The 23,782-nt window shown below is 31.4% G+C and overlaps 1 protein-coding gene across 5 annotated transcripts in view; it reads right to left on the bottom strand.

Annotated features, from left to right (window-relative positions):
* Positions 1 to 1,024: 1,024 nt before the first annotated feature.
* Positions 1,025 to 23,782, bottom strand: part of nmo (serine/threonine-protein kinase nemo) — a 326,764-nt gene continuing 304,006 nt past the window's right edge. Inside the window, exons 5-12 of one of the 5 annotated variants that reach the window (XR_013004631.1) lie at positions 15,206 to 15,312; positions 14,121 to 14,206; positions 10,485 to 10,673; positions 10,189 to 10,398; positions 9,049 to 9,250; positions 7,541 to 7,682; positions 3,833 to 3,926; positions 1,025 to 3,321 (exon numbers count right to left, since the gene is read on the bottom strand). Coding sequence is in view for 3 of the 5 variants with exons in the window: in XM_076397227.1 (XP_076253342.1) it covers positions 3,845 to 3,926; positions 7,589 to 7,682; positions 9,049 to 9,250; positions 10,189 to 10,398; positions 10,485 to 10,673; positions 14,121 to 14,206; positions 15,206 to 15,312 (970 nt within the window). In the remaining 2 variants the exon portion in view is untranslated. Of the gene's footprint in view, positions 3,322 to 3,832; positions 3,927 to 7,511; positions 7,683 to 9,048; positions 9,251 to 10,188; positions 10,399 to 10,484; positions 10,674 to 14,120; positions 14,207 to 15,205; positions 15,313 to 23,782 lie in introns of all 5 variants that reach the window. The other 4 variants (XM_076397227.1, XR_013004630.1, XM_076397228.1 and 1 more) reach the window with 4 other exon arrangements.

A 23,782-nucleotide genomic window follows, 5' to 3' on the forward strand; every position in this document is an offset into this window, starting at 1 on the left:
GCTATTATTCTCAGTCCTAATCCTTAAAATAAATTTCTTAAATCCTAAATAACCAAGATTAGCAATGCTTTTTTATTGTATTTTACCACGCAGTTCTTTATTGTCTCAAGGTATGCTTAGAAGAAAATCCGTTTAAAAAATAATAGAAAAAAACCAATGTTGTATGTTTTCTATATGGTCCGTAATTTTCTAAAATCAAATACCATGAAACAACAAAACTTTAATGGGAACTTTTAATCTACCGAGCACATTCTAATTATGAATTATGAGGCAGTTTTTATTCGAAAAATGTAAAGAAATAAAGAAACGTGTCGGACTTCCAAAACTTACCCTAATATAGTATAGTAATAAAAATATTACTTAGCTCATCGCGAAAAGGTCTCTTAAAACATTGAAATGAAATAATTCGTAAAAATACAAAATTTAAAAGTACGATGAATACTTTTATACTAGAATCAGTATTAATTAAAAAAAATGAAGAACTGCTTCAACAGGAATTACCTGCCATTCTTATGGAACTAAAATATACTTCGTTTCTATCTATACTACTCAAGGCGGTGATATATATATACACTCATTATCAACATTTTGCTACACCATTATTGTAAACCAAATATACTTCCGAAATGTAAGTTTAAATGTACACTGATTTATATAAGTGCTTTTTTTAGGATAGTAATTTCTTGATTTTTTTATGAAACGCGAAAGAGCACTGACATATTATTTTCTCTACAATTAAACAGTTCTATTAGAAGAAAGCGGAGTTTTTAGAACAGAGGTTTAGCAGAACGAGTAAGAGATTACTCTAAGCCTTTTGATCTCCTTTATTTATAGATTTTCTAACAAATAAATCAAATAAACAAATTCATCATAAACACACGGTGCTAGATTAGTCATGTGTGGAAAACTCAATACAGTTTTTGAACCAAATTTCAATAATCTTCAAAAAATTAAACTAACGAAAACCTTCTGCATGTAGTGAATTTCATAGGATTCCCATAACTTGTAGAAATAAAACATCCAATTTACTTTGTGTTGTTTATTTTCATATAGGTTGCTTACGAAGTAAAATATTAACTGACCATTAATTGAAAAAAGTATGAAATTACTTCAAATATTTACATGTATGTTACTGAGATCGCTGGAAAATTCATTGGAATATAATTACAAAAATCTTACGGGATGACTGAACCAAAAAAATGTGGATTTTAATGTGGTAAAATCCGTGTGTTATCCCTATACATTGGACGCATAAAACAGTGATTATAATTATCGTACACTTATCACATGTATTTGAACCTATCTCTTTTCCACATTTACTATTATTACAAGGAATTAGCTTTAAAAAATTATTGGTCCTACAGTATTGTTGCCAATGTATTAATTGTAACACACGAATATTATGAATTCAATCGGATTACTATGAAAACAAAGTTACTTATTAGCCTAAAATGAGTAAGTTGATACCCAAATATATATACATGAATTAATCAGTACCATACACTAGATATGGGTACGCTGTTTTTGAATTTGCCAGTAATAAGTAACCATCTAGCAAAATATAAGGCAGTTCTGGAATAACCAAAATTATTAAGAATTAACTACACAGTGTTAGTAAGAAACGACGGTTTATGTTTTTAAACCTCGCTATATGAGAAAAATAGAACAACATTGTATTTATATGCATTTTGTACAAGGCTATATTTAATTTCCAGTGAAACTAAAGAGCAATATCACAATAATTTGGGTTTCTTCCTAACACTGTCGTTTTTATTTTTTAAACAACATTAATTTAAACCTAACGACACATGAACTAAATCGAAATTGGAGCCTAAAGTAAAATTAACTAAGAGTACAAAATTATTTACAAATGAATGTTTAAAAAATGAAGTTAAAAAAATTGGCTACTTAAACGTTAAATGTTATAGTTGTTCACAGTCTCTATTTATCTCATTGCACACTTAGAAACCACACATAATACACTAAACTACTTGGTGAAGTTGGCAAATCTTCATTAATTTTTTTTCGTTTTTTTTCTTCTAATATAGGTTCTTTAATAGAGCTGCTGCACATTATAGTTAATTTAATAGCTATTATTCACAGTCTTAATCCTTAAAATAAATTTCTTAAATTCTAAATAACCAAGATCAGCAATGCTTGGTGTATTTTACCAAGCAGTTCTTCATTGTCTCAAGGTATGCTTGGAAGAAAATCCGTTTAAAAAACAACAGAAAAAAAAACCAAGGTTGTATGTTTTATATATGGTCCGTAATTTTCTGAAATTAAATACCATGAAACAACAAAACTTTAATGAGAACTTTTAATCTACCGAACACATTCTAATTATGAATTATAAGGCTGTTCTTAGTCGAAAAAATCTAATCAAAGAGAAAAATATGTCGGACTTCTAAAATTTACCCTAATATAATATAGTCATAAAAAATTACCTAGCTAATCGCGAAAAGGTCCCTTAAAATGTTAAAATGAAATAATTCGTAAAAATACAAAATTTAAAAGTATGATGAATACTTTTATACTACAATCAGTATTAGTTAAAAAAATGAAGAACTGCTTCAACAGGAATTACCTGCCAGTCTTATGGAACTAAAATATACTTCGTTTCTATCTATACTACTCAAGGCAGTGATATCTGTACACACATTATCTACATTTTCGTTACACCACTATTGTAAACCAATTATACTTTCGAATTATACATATAAATGTACACTGATTTAGGCGCTTTTCCTATGTTTAGTAATTTTTTGATTTTTTTTTTTCGGTTTTAAATTGCTTTTGTAAGTAACATTTAGCAACTCTGAAAAGCAAAGGCACAATTTCCAAACGTGAGTGCTCCCTCCTTATGGGGGGATGTCATCTGCGCTTTCAATTCACTTGTTTTTCCGAAAAATCCCGACCGAACAAAATTGAGTCCGTTGCTTTTCTACAATTTTACAATTAAGTCCTTACTTCTAAGGTGGCAAACAGGTATTTTTATGAACTACACCATCTAAATACATAATTAAAACTGAGCGAATAAAATATAGATTAACACACACTTAAAGAGTTTGCAGCGCGATTGTCCCTTTCTTCATCCTTGCATTGCATAGCATCCCTGACAAATATTTGGTGTTGCTTTAGGTGGTTTATTTGTTTTGTTTGTTACACATCCTAGCCTACATTTTATCGATAAAATTCACATGAGAAACTTAGAGAGATTTGTTGGAAGGCGACTGGCGTTATCTGTGGACAGATCTGCCCCAGGGTCAGTCCCATTGATGCGGAGACGGTGGCAATTCTGAGGGGTGCGCCACTGTAGAGCTGAAACAAACATTAGTTAGAATTAATTGAATATATCTTATCGGTAATTATATGATATAAGTCTCAACTTTAAATGATTCTGATGAAAAAAAAAACATGAGTAACAGCACCATATTTATAATATTATCGACACTCTTTGATTTATTATTATTTTGCATTTCTATTTTAGGTATATATTGTGTTGTTAAAGCATAATATATAAAAAGTTTTGTGCTGTTATCATTTGTTATCTCTTAAGAAAATGATATAATTTATTAAGACTTTCATAAATATCAAAACTCCCTACATGAAGTAATTTGAAATAATTGAGTTATTTTGTTATATTGTTATGCATATTTTTTATACAATCAAAACAAAATTCTAATAAAAATAAAAACGTCATCCAATTAAAAACATGCAATAAACATGTAACGAAAAAACAAAGAATAGTTTAAATGTAATGGTGTTTTAAACAATAAACAAAGTTAATAAAAAACTAGATGAAATAAAAATAAATAAAAACTCAACTGACCTAAACGGAAATTCAGGCAGCACATAGAAAGATGACGGGTGATAACAGAATTTCTAGGGTCTTCTTAAATGGAGCACAGACAACTTTTTCTTTCCTGTATAACAACCATCATCTTACTTTTTTATATACTAGTTCGGTAACATTCAAATTACAAGATGAATAGATGATCGATCATATTCATTTTGATTTTGGACATTAACTAACGTAGTAACAATATTAAAATTAAACAATAATGCTATTTCGTCAACATTACTCATTGATTTTTTATACATTTTAATGTTTTGGTAGTAAATGTTTTAACGTAACTCTATTTTAGTCCAAACAAATGTTTGAAACATTTATCAATAATCATATATATCCGAAAGAATATAAAAGAAACATACACCATAAACCAATTGTTTTAGAAACATTGAAGTATATACAACGTGTTAGCCTTGAAATGAATAATGTTTACAAAATACAAATGTAAAAAAATTGACTTCCATGCATTTTTAATATTTGAAAATCATATTTAAAATAGATCTCTGGTTTATATCAAATGAAATAAACAATAATAAAGAATGAAAAAGCAAAATATATAAGGATAAACAAACAAAACAGAACAGAACAGTGGGAGACCTATTATAAATAATCGTCGAAAAAGACAAACTACTACTACTCTACAATAAAAAAATCAAATCTACCAATAAAAATGAAAAATTACGCACGCGCCAGCATGGAAATCACTGATTTATTATTAAATTTAAGTATTTATTAAAACCATCAAAATGTGTATTATCAATAAAAAAAAGATAAATAGATAGAAATCCCTTTTACCCACCGGTGTACGTCGACTTTTAATATATTCTTGTAACTTAGCAACATAATCAACTACAGTAGTATAACTCTTTGATTTTCTAAATTATTTAACAGATTTTTTTTAAACCTTAAATTCAATTTAAATACACTTTCAGGTTATTAAAATAATGTTAAGACTTGTCAGTCAAGTCAGTTATAATTTTAGCAATGACAAATATGAGGTAGAATTAATAAAAGTTCATTGTTTTGTTCTTTTTTTGCAATTTTATTTACCTTCGAAACACAGCTAAATCTAATAGTAAAAAATATATTCGTTATGTTAGGTAGATTGAACCAAATTTCCAAATATGTAGCTGAAACATAGTTTTATTTATGATTCCCTGAAAAATATATAAAATCCGACAATGGAAAATACACACGGAAATCGAGGGTAGTTAGAAAAAGCGACAGCAAGGACAGAGAAGAAAGAAATATAAAAAATAACAGTTCAAAGTTAATGCTAACAAACGTCAATCACGCCTTCCAATTTAATACAGTCTAGGTGCATGTGCTGTCGAATTGCATATATTGACAGATCTATGTATCTCACAAGCTCTATATCACTACCATGAATTTGCTAATGTATATACATCCTCAGGTATTCAAAGCTTAATGAGGTCGGGCCGTGTCGCTAAATTATTAGTTGTAAAACGGTTCCCTTGCAACGTAGATCAATATATTAGATTGGATTAATTACGCACATACATACACACTGGTGCATTTGAAATGATCAATTAGTGCATTAAAGGATTATGTTAAATAATCAATACTAAGAACAAGACATATTGAAAGCTTAAAATAGAATCTAATATACAATGTTTTGTGTAATTTATTTAATAAAATAGATTGGTATTTCAGCAGGAAGTATGTAATTATTTTTAGTATTATTTCTTAAACAAGTTTGCAATGCATTTTGTGTTATTTTAACATTAATTAATTGGTTCCTGATAAAAGATTTATGGCGTTCTGCAATTTTCGCAAAAAAAACTTACCTATTTTTTATATTTAAGTCCATCCTACGTCCTTTTCTGTTCGCAAATTTGGTAATAATTTTGTCATTAAAATTTTCTATTTCGGAGATAAACTTTCTTTATAACTATATATAATAAACTTTGTTTTTCAATAGATAGCATGGAAACAGATGTTAAACGATCTTTGGCCATTGAGTTTTTGAGAAACGTTTTGATGTGCTTTAGTGTTGAGAAACACCTTTCGGCTTCTGATGTTGTCATGGTAGTTGTTATCACAATTTATAATAATGATCTAATCTCTTTGAATGTGTCTCCGAAATTGTTTGCTATTAAACATTTTAGAAAAAGTAGTATACCATTTAATGTTCTGCAATCGTTTCTTGAATAAGTGACTGACAGTTTAGTACGTAATCGTTCTCTACCAAGTGTGGGATAAGAGGAACAAATGGTAAGTGAGTTTATTCTCAAGAAATTTACCTCAATACTCCGCAAAGAAAATTGAAAATACATTAATTTAAACATTAAATATAAATGTTTCTATTAAATTTACCGGTGTTACTTTACCCTATACCTATTAGATTTTTCAATAATATTATTTGGTAATGGTTCACCTTTTTCTTTAAATTTCAACTTTTTTATTGTTTTATATTTATGTTAATTATTTTCTTTTTTGTTATTGTTTCATATTATCATTAAGTGGCCGAAAGTCGCGTAAAAGTCTGATACAGATAACCAACATCACAATCCCCACTTAATAGCGGCGTTGTTTTAGACCGTATAGACAGACATATAACCGGAATGCCGCGCAGGTGTTTGAAGAAGCTCGCAGAGCACGATCGTGTGGCCCAGATAAATAATACCTATAGGGTTAGTCGGTAGCCTATCGATGATAGGTTATTCCACTGGTCTATGTTACTCCCGTGACACGCACTTCCATAGCAGTTTTTTTTATCATTTATTACAACATGAATTCGGAAATGCTATGTGGGATTTGCTTTTTAGTAAGTAATAGAAAATATTTTAATATTTTAGTGAGAATTACGTAATTATTTTTTGGGAGTTTCTTTAGTTTTTTTTTGGGAGCTCTGCAGCACTGCTACTGCTATTACATGTCACTAACTATTTGGAAAAAAATGTGAGTAATGAATGTAAATAAAAGCTGCACAGACTAGCATATGTAAGCATGCAAATTTGTTGAGTTAAAAACTTGTATCAATTATAGAATACAAAACAGTGTTAATAAAACAAAACAAAACAAATCTTCCCATTGTTAATTTATGTTTTTAGTTATCAGAGATATCACCACTCAAAAAGTTATAATTCACTTGTTTAAAAAAAGTCATGTTTGATGTTTTTGAAAGATTAGATTAATTTGTTTAGGAGTTAGATTTTATCAATATTAATAATTAATGTTAACTTTTAATAATGTTTAAGTTTAAAGCTACAAGAAGGATGGTGCTATCTAACATTATTAAATCCTCACAAGCCAAAGTCTGCTTAAAAGGATTCAAAATATTGTTTATAGAATATAAGGTATTAATTAACACAAAACAAAGTAAACGTTGCTAAATCATTCTTCCATTGTAAATAATAGCTTCAGTTGTATATATTTGTGTTTAAATTGCTTATTATTTTTTAGAATGACGTCAGAAAATAGGAATTCCTTTGTTTTAATCATTTTTATTTGCATCATTTTGCAAAGCACATGTGACTTATTCTTAGTTAAAAAAAGACGAATATTTCCCCAACATTCACGAAATAACCACAGTAACCCACTATTTGATTGTTCCATGTTAATTTATAGACAGACAAATATCGTTTGTTAGCAAATACAAGAACTGTTCGTATGTAAAAGTGTAGAATTAACGTACACCGACAGATAGAAGGCGGCTTCGGTCACCTATGCAATGGCGCTGCGCTGGCACTGGGTTGGCGGCGGCCGTCTTACCTGGCGAAACTCTTGAACGCCGCGGATTGGGGATTAATGCACAAAGGCACCCTGCTGGTGTTCAGTTGTACCGCGATGAATTTGTGCATTTCCTCTGTAACAAAAGAAAGATTATGAACATAAGATACATTATATAGGTAGATTGAACCAAAACTATTAAATTAGAAACAATGTATCATAATATATTTTTGATTATGTTAAGTATTAGGTGCTTCCCTAATCCCTAAGTTGTAATTAATTTGTAATTGGAATGATCATTGTAACAATTGAAACACATTGATCATTGATCGATTTTCATTTTTTATTGAACTTTTGTTACAAATGGGACCATCCACTTTTCCATCAATTTCCTTTAGTGCTCACATATGAGTCGATTCAATAACATGTCCCGACAGATTATAGAAGTTGAGATCAATACTAAATTTCAATAATATTAGGCCTGAAATCTATGTGTCAGATACAAACATTTGTATTAACGAATCCATGATGCTATGACGGGGAAGATTGCTTTTCCGGCAATACATACAAAAACCGACGGTCATGTAATGAAAATAAAGATTTAGAGCGGAAAAACATCTGAGGAATGTTACAATAATGTAGGTCACGCTAGTGCTAGACATCCTTAGCATTTCAAAGATGCATGTTGTTGAAATGGTAAAACTGTCCAATCGCAATGGAAAAATTTCTGTGAAAAACAATGAAATACAATTTGAGATTACAATAATGAAATGTCTGACATTGACCAATCAGATCAAATGCTTTTCTACTACTTATTTCTAAGAAAGGCTGTTAGATGGCCCAAAAAGGTTTAATTACATATTATATATATATATATATATATATATATATATATATATATATATATATATATATATAGAGAGAGAGAGAGAGAGAGTGTCTACCATCTACCCAAAAAAAAAACAGCGTTGTACAAAGCTATGTTGTATATGTACACAAGCAAACGCCGAGAAATTAGCCAGCCATTATTTCTGTCCATCCTGTAAAGAGTAGCCAGCCCTTTATGTGGATGATTATTTTAAGAAGTCCCACAAGCAATAAAATATCATTTTATTTCTTGAATTTAAACTAATTTTTATAATATTTTTTATTTGTTTTTTCTAAATTTTCTGTCCGTGCATTAATTTGTTTTGTTCTTTTCCGAGAAGCGATCTATCGATATAAGCAGTGATATATTTAGAGTTGAATCGTAGCTTGACAAAATCAAAGCAAGTCGGAGGACAGGACGAAATAACTCGTAGTTAGGGCCCTAGAAAAGAACACAGTCTACAAGTTATCTCGGAGTTGGCAGTCAATGTGTTAATGTTAGAAACTTGAATTCCTTTTTCATACACTCACATGTATAATAAAGATATTTTAAATGTTTTAAATATCATGAACATTGTTGACATAAAACTGACAGACAATTCTCTCTTAATTTAATGAATTTAATTCATTCTTACCTTTTACTTGTTGCACCGACGTGAGCTTGCGCTCCCAATGGTCGTCGAACGGTTGCGGTGCAGTATTTTCGAATTCAGAAGTGTACTGACGCATCCCTGTTGCGGTGGTGTAGCAGCACTTACACATACACGAGTGGTACCTTAACCTACCTTCATCTAAATAGGGGTGTGCCAGTGCATCCACTACTGATATTCTTTTATCCTAGAAATAAATAATTATTAATACATATTGAATACTTTTTATTCACCTATAGATCTTTACGATCGCTGATTTTCAGTGAGAGGAAAAGACTTCCACAAATATGGCGAATGCGCTTGTCTTTGTCTAACGAGTGAACGTATAGAATTTTAAAAAGACTGAATAGAATATCTTACAATAATATAGAAGTAAAATTAAAAGGTATTAGATTCTGCATGGATAATATGAATCGCTATTTAACAATAGTAAAGTATGTCTTTTCTAAAAACTGCTAACTTTCTAAAAAATTCTATAGCAACGACACATGAAGTAGTAAAAATTATGGAAAAATATTTATTTTTGGCTGTTAAATGATTTTATGATTAGGTACAAATACTATTTTAAAAAAATAGAACATATTAGATGCAAGATGAGTGAAAAAAATTATTTACTGTTTTACTGTATTAAACATTTTCAAATCTCGAATCTTTCGAATAGTTGATATTGATATTGACTTATTATAAAATCAATTTATCATCAAAAGCCAACGTACTACTTTATATCACAGATAAATCATAGATCCTCAGCTTTTAATCATATAAAAATGCATATTCTGATGGGGATTACAATTTGTAATTATGAGTTTTTCAGCTCACCAAAAATAAATCAAGTCGAGATTGGATGCTACTCCAGGGCAAGATCAAACAGAAACAATTCAATGGTTCACATTAAAAATTAAAGTAGACAATGAAAATATCCCATTTAAAATTGTTGTAATAAAAGTTTTGACCTTGTTTACATTACAGGGTGTTTGATTTGTAATAGTTTAAGATGGTTTTACGTCCGTAAAATAAAGAATTTGGTTGAGTGAAACATTACTTTAAAAATGTTGATACTCCTGTTCTGGAGAAATAAACCATTTTATTATATATTGGTATTGATAATGGAGAAAGGATACTCACCGGATCGAACACTAACATCTGACAAAGTAAATGTACAACTTCATGGGTTGCTTGTGATGACAGCGTGTATAACGCCGACAGACTTGGGGGCTTGGGTGCCCTTGACAGCATGTGAGTCTTGGCACCTTCACATGCGTATTTCATATCTTCTAAGGTGGGCGTTCCTAGAAGCTCCGTAATCAATTCCAGCTGTTGTACAGGGTTTTGTGCCTAGAAGAAAAACAAAATATAACACCATATATTTTATGCAAACAGGGGATAAGATCTAGTGTTACGATTGTACAATGATGCAATACCTGGAAGAGAATACGCCGGCCTAGTAGCTCGCCAAATATGCATCCGACCGACCAAACATCCACAGCCGCGGTGTAGTGCTTTGCGCCCATCAGAATTTCCGGTGCTCGATAGTACTGTGTTACTACCTCCTGGGTCATGTTCTTGGAAGTGTCCGGTTCCTCCACTCGTGCCAATCCAAAATCACAGATCTATAAAATAAAATATTGATTGAAAATGTGTCACAAAATCCTTCCAATAAAACAGCCAATGCACGTCATCAACACTGTCTTAAACTCGGAGAATGTTTCTTTGTTATTATGCTAATTAGCATTACTCTAGTTAAAAAGAGACAGAATGAAGTCTGATGCGGCTGAACATGTAAGCAGATCGGTCTATAAAATTTGAGTTGTATTGGTGCTGGTCGACAACGTTGTCATATGTCAGTGTAAATATAATAAAACAACTCTAACCTACAAACTATCGTGGCTGTTAAGTGTAGCTTAAATCCTTCCATGAATATGCGGATGTTATATAATGTTAAAATAAATTATATTTTATAACGTTATTTTTGTTTCCTTATTTTATTTACATTCGTATTTTGTTGTCAGAATCAAAATAAACGAAAACTTAAATTTAGTGCAGCAACGTTGCATCATAAATTTTGATGATGAGCATATATACATTGTACAAAATTACAGTGAATTTTTACTAATAGTACATCGTTTACTAATAGTAATACGTTTTGTACATCGTTACAATTTGCTGGCTTGTTTTGACATTATGCACTTGCACCATTTATCTAATTATAAAATTAGTTTTCTGCTGCTAAAAGTGCGGACATGGGTTCTGCCATCAAAAGACAAATAGCTCAAATTTCACTAAGAATAATTGGTATTGGAAGATCAAGAAATACTGAATGTTATAGGAAATATTTTTAAAATGGTAAAATACTAGATGCTTGCATGTATTCAAAAGATGTGTGTATAAATTTGACAGCTGTCGGATCATTAGTTTGTGAATTATAGCATTTTGAGTGAAGCAACATTTGTTATCGTGAAAAAAAATGGATAAAAAGGAATTTCGCGTGTTGATAAAATATTCCTTTTTGAAGGGAAAAAATACAGTTGAAGCAAAAACTTGCCTCGATGCCGAGTTTTTTCGGACACTGTCCCAGGAAAATCAACCATCAAGGATTGGTATGCTAAGTTTAGACGTGGTGAAATGAGCACCGAAGACGGCGAACGCAGTGGACGCCCAAAAGAGGTTTTAAACGAGAAAACATTAAAAAATCCGCAAAATGAATGACCGTAAATTGAAATTTAATGAAATAGCAGACACTCTAAAGATATCAACTGAACGTATATATCATATTATTCACGAATATTTGGGTATGAGAAAGCTCTGCGCAAAGTGGGTGCCGTGCGAGCTCACTTTTGACCAAAAACAATGACGAGTTGATGATTCGGAGCAGTGTTTGAAGATGACCAAGCGTAATAAACCTGAGTTAGGCAAGGTTATGGCGCCTGTATTTTGGGACGTGCATGGAATAATTTTCATTAACTACCTTGAAAAAGGAAGGACCATCAACAGCGACTATTACATAGCGTTACTGGACCGTTTGAAAAACGAAATCGCTGAAAACGGCCGCATTTGAAGAAAAATAAAGTGTTGTTTCACCAAGACAATGCACCGTGTCACAAGTCAATGAAACCAAAACAAGTCAGTCATGGCAAAAATCCATGAACTGTTTCCTCATCCACCGTATACTCCAGATCTGGCCCCCAGCGACCATTTCCTGTTCTCAGATCTGAAAAGAATGCTCGGTGGGAAGAAATTTTCGTCGAATGAAGAAATGTTGGAGGGTCGCTATAATCAGTGTATCACCCTTGAAGGGAATTTTGTTGAATAAAAAAAAATTACTTAAAAAATGTGTTTTTCTATGGTAGGCCGGGGACTTTTCAACTGACCTGTTACAGAAGATATAGTACTGGACCCAGTACGCTACCTCGTGGAACTCCTGTAAAATTATCTCCGAGGTAAGATTTTAGTAGCTCATAATCCGGATTAGGGAGAAGATTCTTTAAGTTAACCTGCAATCTCGTATGCTATACTTTATCAAAGGCCTGAGATATGTTTAGGAAAGCAGCCGAACAATATCTTTTGGCGTTTAAGTCCATATTTATTATGTTAACAAGTCTGTTCAATTGTTCTATGCTTATTGCGAAATGAGAATTGGTGTTCTGTAATGATCTTTTTTTTTCTATTAAATATTTAAACCTCTTTAAGTACCGTTTCTCAAAAACTTTTGAGGTTATCGGTAATAAACTTATAGGCCGGTAGGAGGTGACATCTTCTGGTGTTCATCCCCTGGTTTGAGAATCATTATTATTTGAGCTACATTCCAGATGCTAGGAAAATAATTAGTTCGTAATATAGCGTAATATGTTAGTAAATATGTTATTTTACCCCCTTATCTGATAGTTCCTGTAATATGTTTCCGATTATTAGATCATATCCTGGTGCTTTTTTACAATTAATCTCTCTGAAGAAACGAAACGGCGAATTTAGGAAGCTAGTAATTTTATTTTCGTCATCTTGAGATAGCTCAGACGGGAAGGGTTTCAAGATATTTTTTACGTACTCTGAGATGTCTACCTTTTCTTTACTGCTTCTAGTTCAATTATTTTTATCTATTTTAATAGGAGGGTTATGCCGCTGGGGCCTTTTGAGTTTTCGTGTTACCTTCCACAATAAATAATCTATATTGTCAGTTGGTGTCATATTTTCTAAGAACTTCACTTGTTTGGAGTTTTTACCGATGTGTAATTACATTAGGGGCCTTCACAGCATTAATATACATATAAATATCTAAATATACACCAACTTACGCCATGTACCATACCAAAACAACTATGCCATGTGCAGATTTTGCCAGAAATAACTTTTATTCCGGGTAATACATAAAAATATCAATATAGTTATGAAAAGTAGTCAACTAGCCTATTAGTTAGTTTAAATAAAATCAAATAAATACGATTTGATGCGTGTTATCATAATATTCTTCGAAATGTAACATATTGAAATGATTTTAAGCCATGCGAGATTGATGAAAACTTCAATAATCCTTCCTAGACCCATTACATATCTTTATTATACAACAATCATTACCGTTATTGTTGTTCCAAGTAAAAGAGTTAGTGGGTGGTCGATTCCTACCCATATCTATTAAATCTTTTTAACTGAAACACATCAAAAACTTGATTTTATTCTATTTTAATACATGCCACTTGTTTTGTAAGCAAAAAACTACGTTTTTTAAAAGCGTGCACGATAGGCGATTGAAGTTCATTACATCCAGCAATGTTATCAATGAAACGCAAAAAAAAACGAATTAACCGGTAACTGAATACGTTCCGTACAACTAACTGTATCCTCGTCCTTTTTTTTGAAGCGATCGCCTTCTTCGTAGAAACGAAATTCGTAATTTCGCCTCCACTGATGCATATCTTGCGGACGAGAACAACAACAAAAAAAAAGAACACGGACAGCATCATACAATGCTGACTCCCGTAATAAAATCGTTCATTGACTCGGATTTACTCGGAAAAGCTGGAATTAACGGACGCGAACCCGACGTGAAATAAGACGTTGCTTACCTTTAAAACACAGTTGCTATTGACTAGGAGATTGCCTGGTTTGATATCTCTGTGTAATATCCTAGCTGAATGTATATATTTTAAACCTAAAACATTGAGGAACAAATAGTAAAACATGAAACAATTCATATTTATTAAACAAATATTTTCCGTTGAAAAAACATAAAATAATAATTATTTAAGATTTCATTACATCTTAAAGCCCATGGCTAACTCTGCGGGAAACACAAAAGAAATTTAAAAAATAATTTTAATAAAATGGTGAATGCCTCCTGCATATAGGTATAGTCTATGTAAAGAAGCAGTGAACATACGTCATCAAGATGTTTAGTGTATTGCCTGAAGCAATTTGTAAATACGTTTTAGAATCAGACAATATTTTCATTAAAAAATTCTCGCAAAATTCTTTAAAATATTAGTTATAACAACTACAGTCAGACAGAACAGATTGCGTTTTTAATCAGTTACTTTGAACAAGAACTAGAGGCATCCTCTTGCCGGTAAAATTTGTTTAAAAAATACATGACGTAGGTTCACTGCTATTTTGGATAGACCATATGCTTCATGGACCTTAATATCAATTTTATAAGTTTATTTACATTTTCAACAAAATGTGAATACTGTATTGATGAAAGATGAATGTGGAACAGAAGACTTCTCTTCATAATATGAATGGAGAGCCTCTTCAGCTGCCTGATAAAGTATAAATTGATGCACTTTCATTTTAAATATAACAATATATGAAAAACCATGACCCAATGTTAGGATTATAATTTTAAAATGGAAAAAGTGAGAAGAAGGTGTACTCAGTCACACTACAGAAAATTACACTGCTAGTTTGGCTAGTCAATATCTCTACACACAATACCCTAATTACCATTCTTAGGATGAAGAAAAAATAATAATTCTTGTTATTTTATATTGTTAACAAAACGTCCCACTTTCTCTATTTTACCAGCGTAAATAATATCTTAACAATTGTAACTTGTTTTACTTTAATTTAATTTTAGAAATTGCTTCTGTTAAAATCAAATAGGCCATGATTCTTCATACGTTTTTATCCTAAATTTAAATTGCATACTTACCTCTAAGTATTTGGTACAAGAAGACTTTTATATGATCCGAAGACAGAGGTTGATGTGAAACGATGATTTTATGAAGATCACTCTGAAGTAGTTCTGTTATTACATATCTACACGGTGTGTTAAGGAAATACAAGTGGTGTATAATATGACAATATTAAATTATGATGAAGTCATAACGGTATTTACATGGCAATATTTCGATTTTTCAAAAATGTAACAAAATAACCTCATTCTAAAATATGTGATTCTTATTTTAGCTGTGTCAATGTGATTTAACAGCTGTTCAAACTAGTTATGTCTGAAATGTTTAAAAACGGAAATTAAGAAAGTGTGACACTAAATAGGCTGATATATAAAACATTATTGTGTCTTAGTTTCATGTTTACGGACGCTAAAGCCATGTCACATATCTATTATCTGTTTTTAGCGCGTATTTGTTGATATTATGTGTTCTAGAATAAATAATATGCGATTATTTTTGTGTTCTCTATATACACTCGTTGGATTTTGGTTGCTGATTTTTAAAAGTTAATTCGGCTTGATATTTTAAAAATATTGAAACTTTTTGATATAAAAAATTGTTATTTATGTGGAAATAAATCTGATGAGTCTTCGAATACGATGATTAATCTTTCCGTATATTTTTTTTATGGGGACTAACCCAAAAAGTCTGGTAATTTTATTCGTTCGATGTCTTCTAAAGACTTTTTTAACGTCATTAACCAGATGGTTATCGCGACCCGAAGATCGGGCACCGCCGTCAAATATATCGCCCCTGATTTTAGAACGTTATCTCTCTATAAACTCGTTGGATTTTTATCGTTTCTTTTCTGAAGCAGAATTTAGCCGGCCAAATTGGATTTGAAGCGGGACGGGAAAAGCTTACTGACCCATATATAACGTTACAACATCACTTTTTTCTAAATTAAGTTAAGGCTATGCACGGTCTAAGTCGGGAATGACGCCTGGAAATCAGTATTCCGACTTAATACCCTGGAAATCGTTGGAAGGCAGATTTCGCAAATATGCCTTAATCTGCTTAAATCAAATAATATTACAAGGGTTTAATTAAATTTTAATGTTGGAATTTAAATTTATTTTTTATGCATTATGGAGTCAAAATAGAATGAAGATTGAATTAGCAGGACTTAATAAATATTTCCAGGAGTTCTTGCGTTTGTTATATTATATGAACTAGAGTTTACCTAATTGGTCCTCACTGCTCGTGAACTTCTAGTCTTCGATATTGAATCTATCGATTGACTTAGACGATATCTTAACTTAGAGCCCATCCCATACATCTGGTCTTACACTACTTGAATACAAGTGTAATATGATGGATGATTGTTTCTTGTCGGTGTTTATACCCTTATATATATCGTATATGAATAATCAGTAACATTCATTACTAGCATTCCAGATGCTGTTATGATAAAGCGTAGTTGAGTTAGATACTAAATCCCATAATGATTTCTTCTGATTCCTTAGAATATTAATATGATGAATTGTATTTTCAAAGATAACATTATTATAGATGATGTCTGTGGATGAATACGAATGAATTTGTTCACTTATAGTTAGTTATGAAAGAATCTATTGGTAAAATGAATTTGTCAGATATAAAAAGTAATATAAAAGTAATATATTCGTGACAGTTATATGTCATCAAAATGAAAAGGAATAGACTAAGAAAGAATAGAAGTAGGAATTTGGATTTTGAACTAAATGTTATTTGCTTTATACGTATATCGTATCAAATATTTGTGAGCAAATGACTCCACCATTTCAGAATTGTTGATTCTTATTATTGATGTTGAACATCATCCTGATGAAACAACTATTCTTGTGAGAAACTGAAGGGCTAATAAAATAAAGAAACATGTAAGATGGCTATCAATTATGTGCTGAGACGAACACTGAAAATATTTGATGGGAAGCTTTACCCTGCTTCCAGTTATTATTTCATTCAATATACAACTGATATGGTTCAGCTGACAAGTGAATAACTTAGAGACCATCCCATACATCTGGTCTTACACTACTTAAATACAAGTGTAATTGGGATGATTGTTTCTTGTCGGTATTTATACTCTTGTATATGAGCAATCACTAACAAGCATCACTAGCATAGCAGATGCTGTTATGATAAAAGGTAGTTCCATTATATACTAAATCCCATATCATAAAGGTAACATTATTATAGATAATGTCTGTGGATGAATACGAATGAATTTGTTCACTCATATTTAGTTATGATAAATGGTAAATCTATTGGTAAAATTAATTTGTCAAAAATAAAAAGTAATATATTGGTGACAGTCATCAAAATGAAAATGAGTAGACTGAGAATGAATAGAAGTAGGAACTTGGATTATGAACTAAATGTAAATGATTTACTGTTGTAACGTATATCGTATTAAATCTTTGTGAGCAACTGACTTGCTGATTCCTTTAAAGATGCCGAACAACATCCTGATGGAACAATAATTTTTGAAGATGAGAAACTGGAGTAAAGTAAATAAAATCTCTTCTTCTAAAATGTTACATGATGATGGATATCAATTACAAATTATGTGTTGAGACGAGTATTGAAAATATGTGATAGGAAGCTGACTCATGAACTTGTTTAACTTTTGAATAACGTCAAAAGACGAATGGCAATGGATGTTTAAAAATAATAAGATTTCACCTGATTAATTCTTGTATAATGATTTTGTTGTACTGATTCATGTTGATTTTGATTAAACAGTATTTTGAACAAGCACAGAATATATTTCTTCGAAGGAAACAAATTTTGGAGGTAGTTCAAAATAATGCCGTACGCGATCCGCCATATTCACCAAATATTACTCCTTCAGACATTTGGTAGTCTGTTGGTCCATCAGGCCTAGTTTGGCCTTGGAGAAATTTTACTACAATTAAGCCAACAGCATTTCTCTTTTTGAAAATATAGGTAACTTTTAATTTACCAACTATCAATTAATTTCGAGAGACTTACAATATAGGACGCAAATTATACTAAAAGGCCACTATATATCCATTTTGATCATTAGATTAGGTGTCATTTTACTGAAGCAAGAAGACGATTGTGAGAACCTTTACTTTTCTTGTTTAATTGGCCATATCCACCATATTCTAGTTCGAAATCAAAATTTTAATCCAATTGCGACACAACATACTTCGGAATAATAGATTCAATTCAATTTTATCCAGTAATGTAGATACATAAACAAAAGAAATAATAAACTCGAATCAAAAGACGACTTCCTGGTTTTGACTTATAAAATTCGAAACATGAACAACATATTTGATCGATTATTAACGATAAAATGTATCAGATAACGGATAAAGCCTCTTGATCCGGTCATAGCCGGTTTTTCCTTTGATGAATTCCAGTCGCACATTTTCCCAATAAAATCGCCGACATTGCAGATGCCATTCCTATTTCGAAAGATTCCCCTATAGCCGTGATTACGCCATCATGCCGGTATCTGTTCGAACTGGAATTGTACTGGGAGAAACTTTCCACGATGGGACCTATTCCAAAACAAAAAAATATCGACGTGATGAAAGCCGAAGGCTTGGAATATTAGCGAACGTTGAAATCAGAGTTTAAAGATGTAGCTTAGCACTCATTTTCCCAATATTTTTTTAGTGAAGTTCGTCAAAAAATTATAAAAATAAATATTGTGCGTTCACAGTATATTTTGTTATTGTTGTCTGTTTCTTGTAAACATGAAACACATGATTTGATTTACTTTATCGATGACAAATAAAAAAGTAAAACATTATAGTGTACATTATAGTAATATAATTGTTTTTTGATGCAAAAAATACTGCCCAAATAAATTTGGACTGATTTAGTAGATGTTGGAATCGCTGGAGACCTTTGTTCCATGTATACTAACAAATCAACAAACATCAACATATAATATACTAGCGACCCGCCCCGGCTTCGCACGGGTGCAATGCTGATACTAAATTAAATACACTACGGAAAAAATATGAACGTTGTATATAAAAACATAGCGGCCCGCTCCGACTTTGCACGGGCATAAAATATATATGCCTATGTCACTCAATGAAAACATCGATCCAGTATTTTTGGTTCATTCATTACTGCCCTTGGCCTGCATGCATTAAATTTGGAGTAAAACAATTCCTCTTCCCCTATACTTACTGTGAAGATTTCCTGCTATCTTTGGAATATCTAAATTCATACAATTTTTATTACATTACACATTTTTAAACGCAAATTTTAAATTTGTAATATCTCCGAAAATATTTGTTTAATTTACATGCTGTAAGGAACCATATTGATCTATATTAACTGCACACTGTATTTAAGGTACTTAATTCGATAAGGATTAATGCCGTATTGCTTAAAATAGCTTCGTAAATAAGCCATTTTCTCACGTAAAAAGTAAACAATAAAAATGGTTAATGTGGGTTTTCCCTAAAAGATAAACATATACCATCGCGGACTTTTTTGTAGACCTTTTTATGGTGTACAATACTGTAGTACATTAATTTGATCTAACTCGTAGGGTTAGGCAGCGTTTTTGCTAATTGCTAAATAAGCCTAAAAAAATAGGTTAATTTACGACATCACGTTAGAAACCTCTAAAATTAGCAATGTTGCCTTAGTATATTATGCATGTATTATACACATAAACCTTCCTCTTGAATCACTCTATCTATTGAAAAAAACCGCATCAAAATCCGTTGCGTAGTTTTAAAGATTTAAGCGCACATAGGGATATAGGGACAGAAAAGGCGACTTTGTTTTATACTATGTAGTGATAGTGATTATAAGCATATTGGTTATGAACAATGCTTATGAGAGTTGTAAATGAGCATTATTGAATGTTGTATGATATCGATATATGATAATGATTCAAATATAGGCTTGTCAGATAAAATTCATATCAAAATGACACTAAACTGAGTTAGAAAAACGTGTATTTTATCCACTCAAATCAAAAATACAACCGTTTTCGTCAAGTCTAAACATTTAGAAAGAGAATGACTATCCAGTATAGTTTATAAAATGGATAATATTATATTATATGAAATGGAGTTATTAAGTTATTTTTGTATTACGTGCCTATCCATCCTGTTCTTCGCGAATTTGTCTCAAATAAAAAGTGACAAGTGAAGTGCTTCATCGTATTTTAATATCTGGAAAGTAACAATTACATAACATAATAAAATTAATTGGTTTATTTCTATATCAATCTAACGTGTGTTTTTTTTGACCGTGTCATAACTGAGACGGGGATGTACGTATTAGTTCCCGAACTTTCATTGAGAAAGAAAAGGAAGCAGATAATTACTGGATTCCATTACGTTCAAAAGAACAGTTTCATTTTGAATGATGTAAAATCATTTTTATATTTTATATTTGACTTTCTTGTAAAGAGGAATAGAGTAATGACTATTAAATATGTGTATCGCATTTTCTCAATCAATCTAATCGAGAATTTAACCATCGCACCTTTTTTAAACACAATAATAATTGTATTTATGGTTAATCGAAAATACTGTAAGATTATAATTCGTTGAAACTTCAATGAAAGAAGTTTTAACATTCAAAGGGCAAACATTGGAAAACTAAGAAAATCTAAGAAGTCAATAAAAAATACCTAATAACTATACATAACATAAATACGGTCAAAATTATTTTACTACTTATCAATCAATTTTTTTTCTTTTTATCTAATTACATTAATAATCCTTAATAATCTTTAAAAATGAATATCTAAAATGCTGCTATATTAATTTATAATAAATTGTTATTTACAAGTATACCACAAAACATAAAACCATATATTACATATAAATATATGTAAGCATAATTTCGGCACATTATGTTCAAGGTCGCGGCTAGGACAACAAAGCCAAAATATTGGTGTCCAAACAATACAAAAATAATAAAAATTTTGTAACATATAGACAAAATTAAATTTAAACAAGCCGGCTTGGTTGGCGCTGTGGTAACGGCGACAGGACGGTCCACCTACTGTTGGGATACTCGATGGTTCAAATTCTGCTGGGCATGGTAGTAAATTTATGTTTGTGATTGTTCTAGGCAAGAGTGCAAAATCCGACAAGGAAAATGATACCAGTCACGTCAGTAACCAGGCTGGGTAAGACCGGCTGTCTTCTGGGATAATTTATAAGTTGGTCATTCGTCAGTGGGTAAGCTTAATGCCGAGGACCGTGGTTCGTAGCCCACGTTAAACTGTATGTCCAGTCCAGATAAACCCATAGTTGGTAAAAGAAGACTTTAAAATATATATTTAAAAAATTACGAACAAAACAAATATAATTTGTTGCTTGTGCTGACTTCAAAGTGATCAATTGGTAGTAGTTAAAATAATATTGTAAATAGATAAATAGGTTTAGGTATGTATTAAGCTGAATTGTGTGTATATAGTGGAATATAAAATACGTATAGTAGTAGATAGGTTAAATAAGGTTTTTGTTCATTTTTATTTAGTTAATACAATGATTATAATGTACATATTTTACTTTAAAACGTTTTTTGTGTTAAAAAACGTCTAAGAGATTTGAGAAATGTTCTATCCAAACTAGAACAACAACAAAAAGTTGCTGTCCCTACCGGAAATCGAACCCGCGTCCTCCACGAGCGAGCTGAACGCTCTAACCGTTAGACCATAAAAATAGTTGGTTACAATATTTCTACGGCTTCTCATATGATATTAGTGCTTAAAAAGCAAACAATGGCTTTTGCACTGAACGACTTCCGATTTTTCGTCACATCTGCTCAGCAATAATATTATACACAAATATCTGATAATTTTAGATAAAAAATATGTGAAAACTTTGTACTTTCCTTTCCTCGATTGGTGAAATTCCTTTCCTGACACCTTGACCGTCAACCTTGACATATCCTGTTTTGGTTCCAATGAGACACCCTCGGAAGTATATTCTTTTGAATAAAAAAATAATTTTGAAAATCGATCCATAATTGACGGAGAAATCGGAAAAAAAACATTACTTCGAACATAGAACCTCCTTCTCTTTTGAAGTTGGTTGATGAAACAGTCGAATGAAATTAGCCAGTCAGAAAATAGCGACCAAACTTAATCGACTAAAACAATCGATAGTCGTTCTCAGTAGGTTATTCACAACGTTAGTTTTGAGATTAATAAACACCGAAATAATCTTAACAAAGATAAGGGCTGTAAGTTCCGTGGAAGAAAGCCAAATAATCAAAATGAAAATAGAATTAGTACATAAGTATTATACATTAATATCAATAAAGAATTTAAATGGATAAAAAAGGTTGAAGACCTCACAGGCGGCGAATGATCGAAAGCGTGTTGAACCATATTATCGCATACAGTTCATATGATCATTAAAATTTAATTCTACCTTTCCGCTAAAGCGCTGTTAATTTCTGTTTTTATTAAGCAATCAGAGCAAATTAAGGTTAACAAACCTCCGTCAGAGTTACAACCAATTACGCGTTCGATATATCGGTTGGGTCGGTTGTGTCTTTGGAAATTCACGCAGTATTTGATCCTCGCTTAATTAACTGAGCGAGTCTCCCCCTCTCTCTCGCGGATCAATAACGAAAGAAAATACGAATTTTCCCCGATTAGCGGGCGACTTAATTTAATTAGGCTTCAGCTGGGACGTCCTCCTGTTTTTATTGATACTCGTGCCTACAAATTGTCCTATTTACGTTGAAGCTGAACAGTTTTAGACGGTATTCCAGGTTTTACGATTTGGAATGTTCAGTTTCAATATCGATTTTGATTTGGAAAATGTTACGTAGGATGATTAGCACAAAAATGTGATTTGGCAGCCTACATTAAAAGGCATAAGATACATTGGCGATTTATTCTTTGTGCATGCTCCAATTTCAATAAGATGTGTCCTAGATAATACGATATGCAGAAGGGAATTTTCGGTTTAGCGCATGCGCACAATTTGCTATATTGCTCTATCTTTTAGGCAGTATGAAAATGAAAATTTACTGTTGATCGAGCGAAAACAATAAACAATCTATAATATGTAACATACATTGATTTTAAAATGCCGAAGAACAAAGGTAAGTATGAAATGTAAGGTTCAATTTTTAAAAGTTAAAATATCCCAGCAGTATCAATTTTTTTAATGAGAATTATAAACTACCAACTCTGTAACAAAACATTTTCAAGGACATCAAATTTCACTCCGATGTAGTTGCAGATTTAAAAACGATAACAAGTAAAGAAGAAAATGATTCTTTTTTGTTCAAACAAAGACATTGCAAAGTGTGAGTGAGAGAAATTATATAAAATTGTACTAGAAGTAATATTAAAGACAATTATAACTTTTATACATATTTTGTTGTAATTAACTATTCATTCGTTTTAGGTTAGTAAATATACAATACGTCAACCAAAAGCTAGATAGTCAGTTCGGTAGTAAAAATATAACGACCCTCGCAACTTTTCGATACCATTTTTGTAGCATGATTCGTCCTTTACTTCATGGGAAAATAGGCCTCAGTTTCGACGATCATCTCTTCATTCGACGAAAATTTCTTCCCAGGGAGCATTC

The sequence above is a fragment of the Rhynchophorus ferrugineus genome, unplaced genomic scaffold (assembly GCF_030347505.1).
Source record: "Rhynchophorus ferrugineus isolate W39M unplaced genomic scaffold, kcgeb_rfMv2 rfM2, whole genome shotgun sequence".
In the NCBI taxonomy this organism is placed as follows: domain Eukaryota; kingdom Metazoa; phylum Arthropoda; class Insecta; order Coleoptera; family Curculionidae; genus Rhynchophorus; species Rhynchophorus ferrugineus.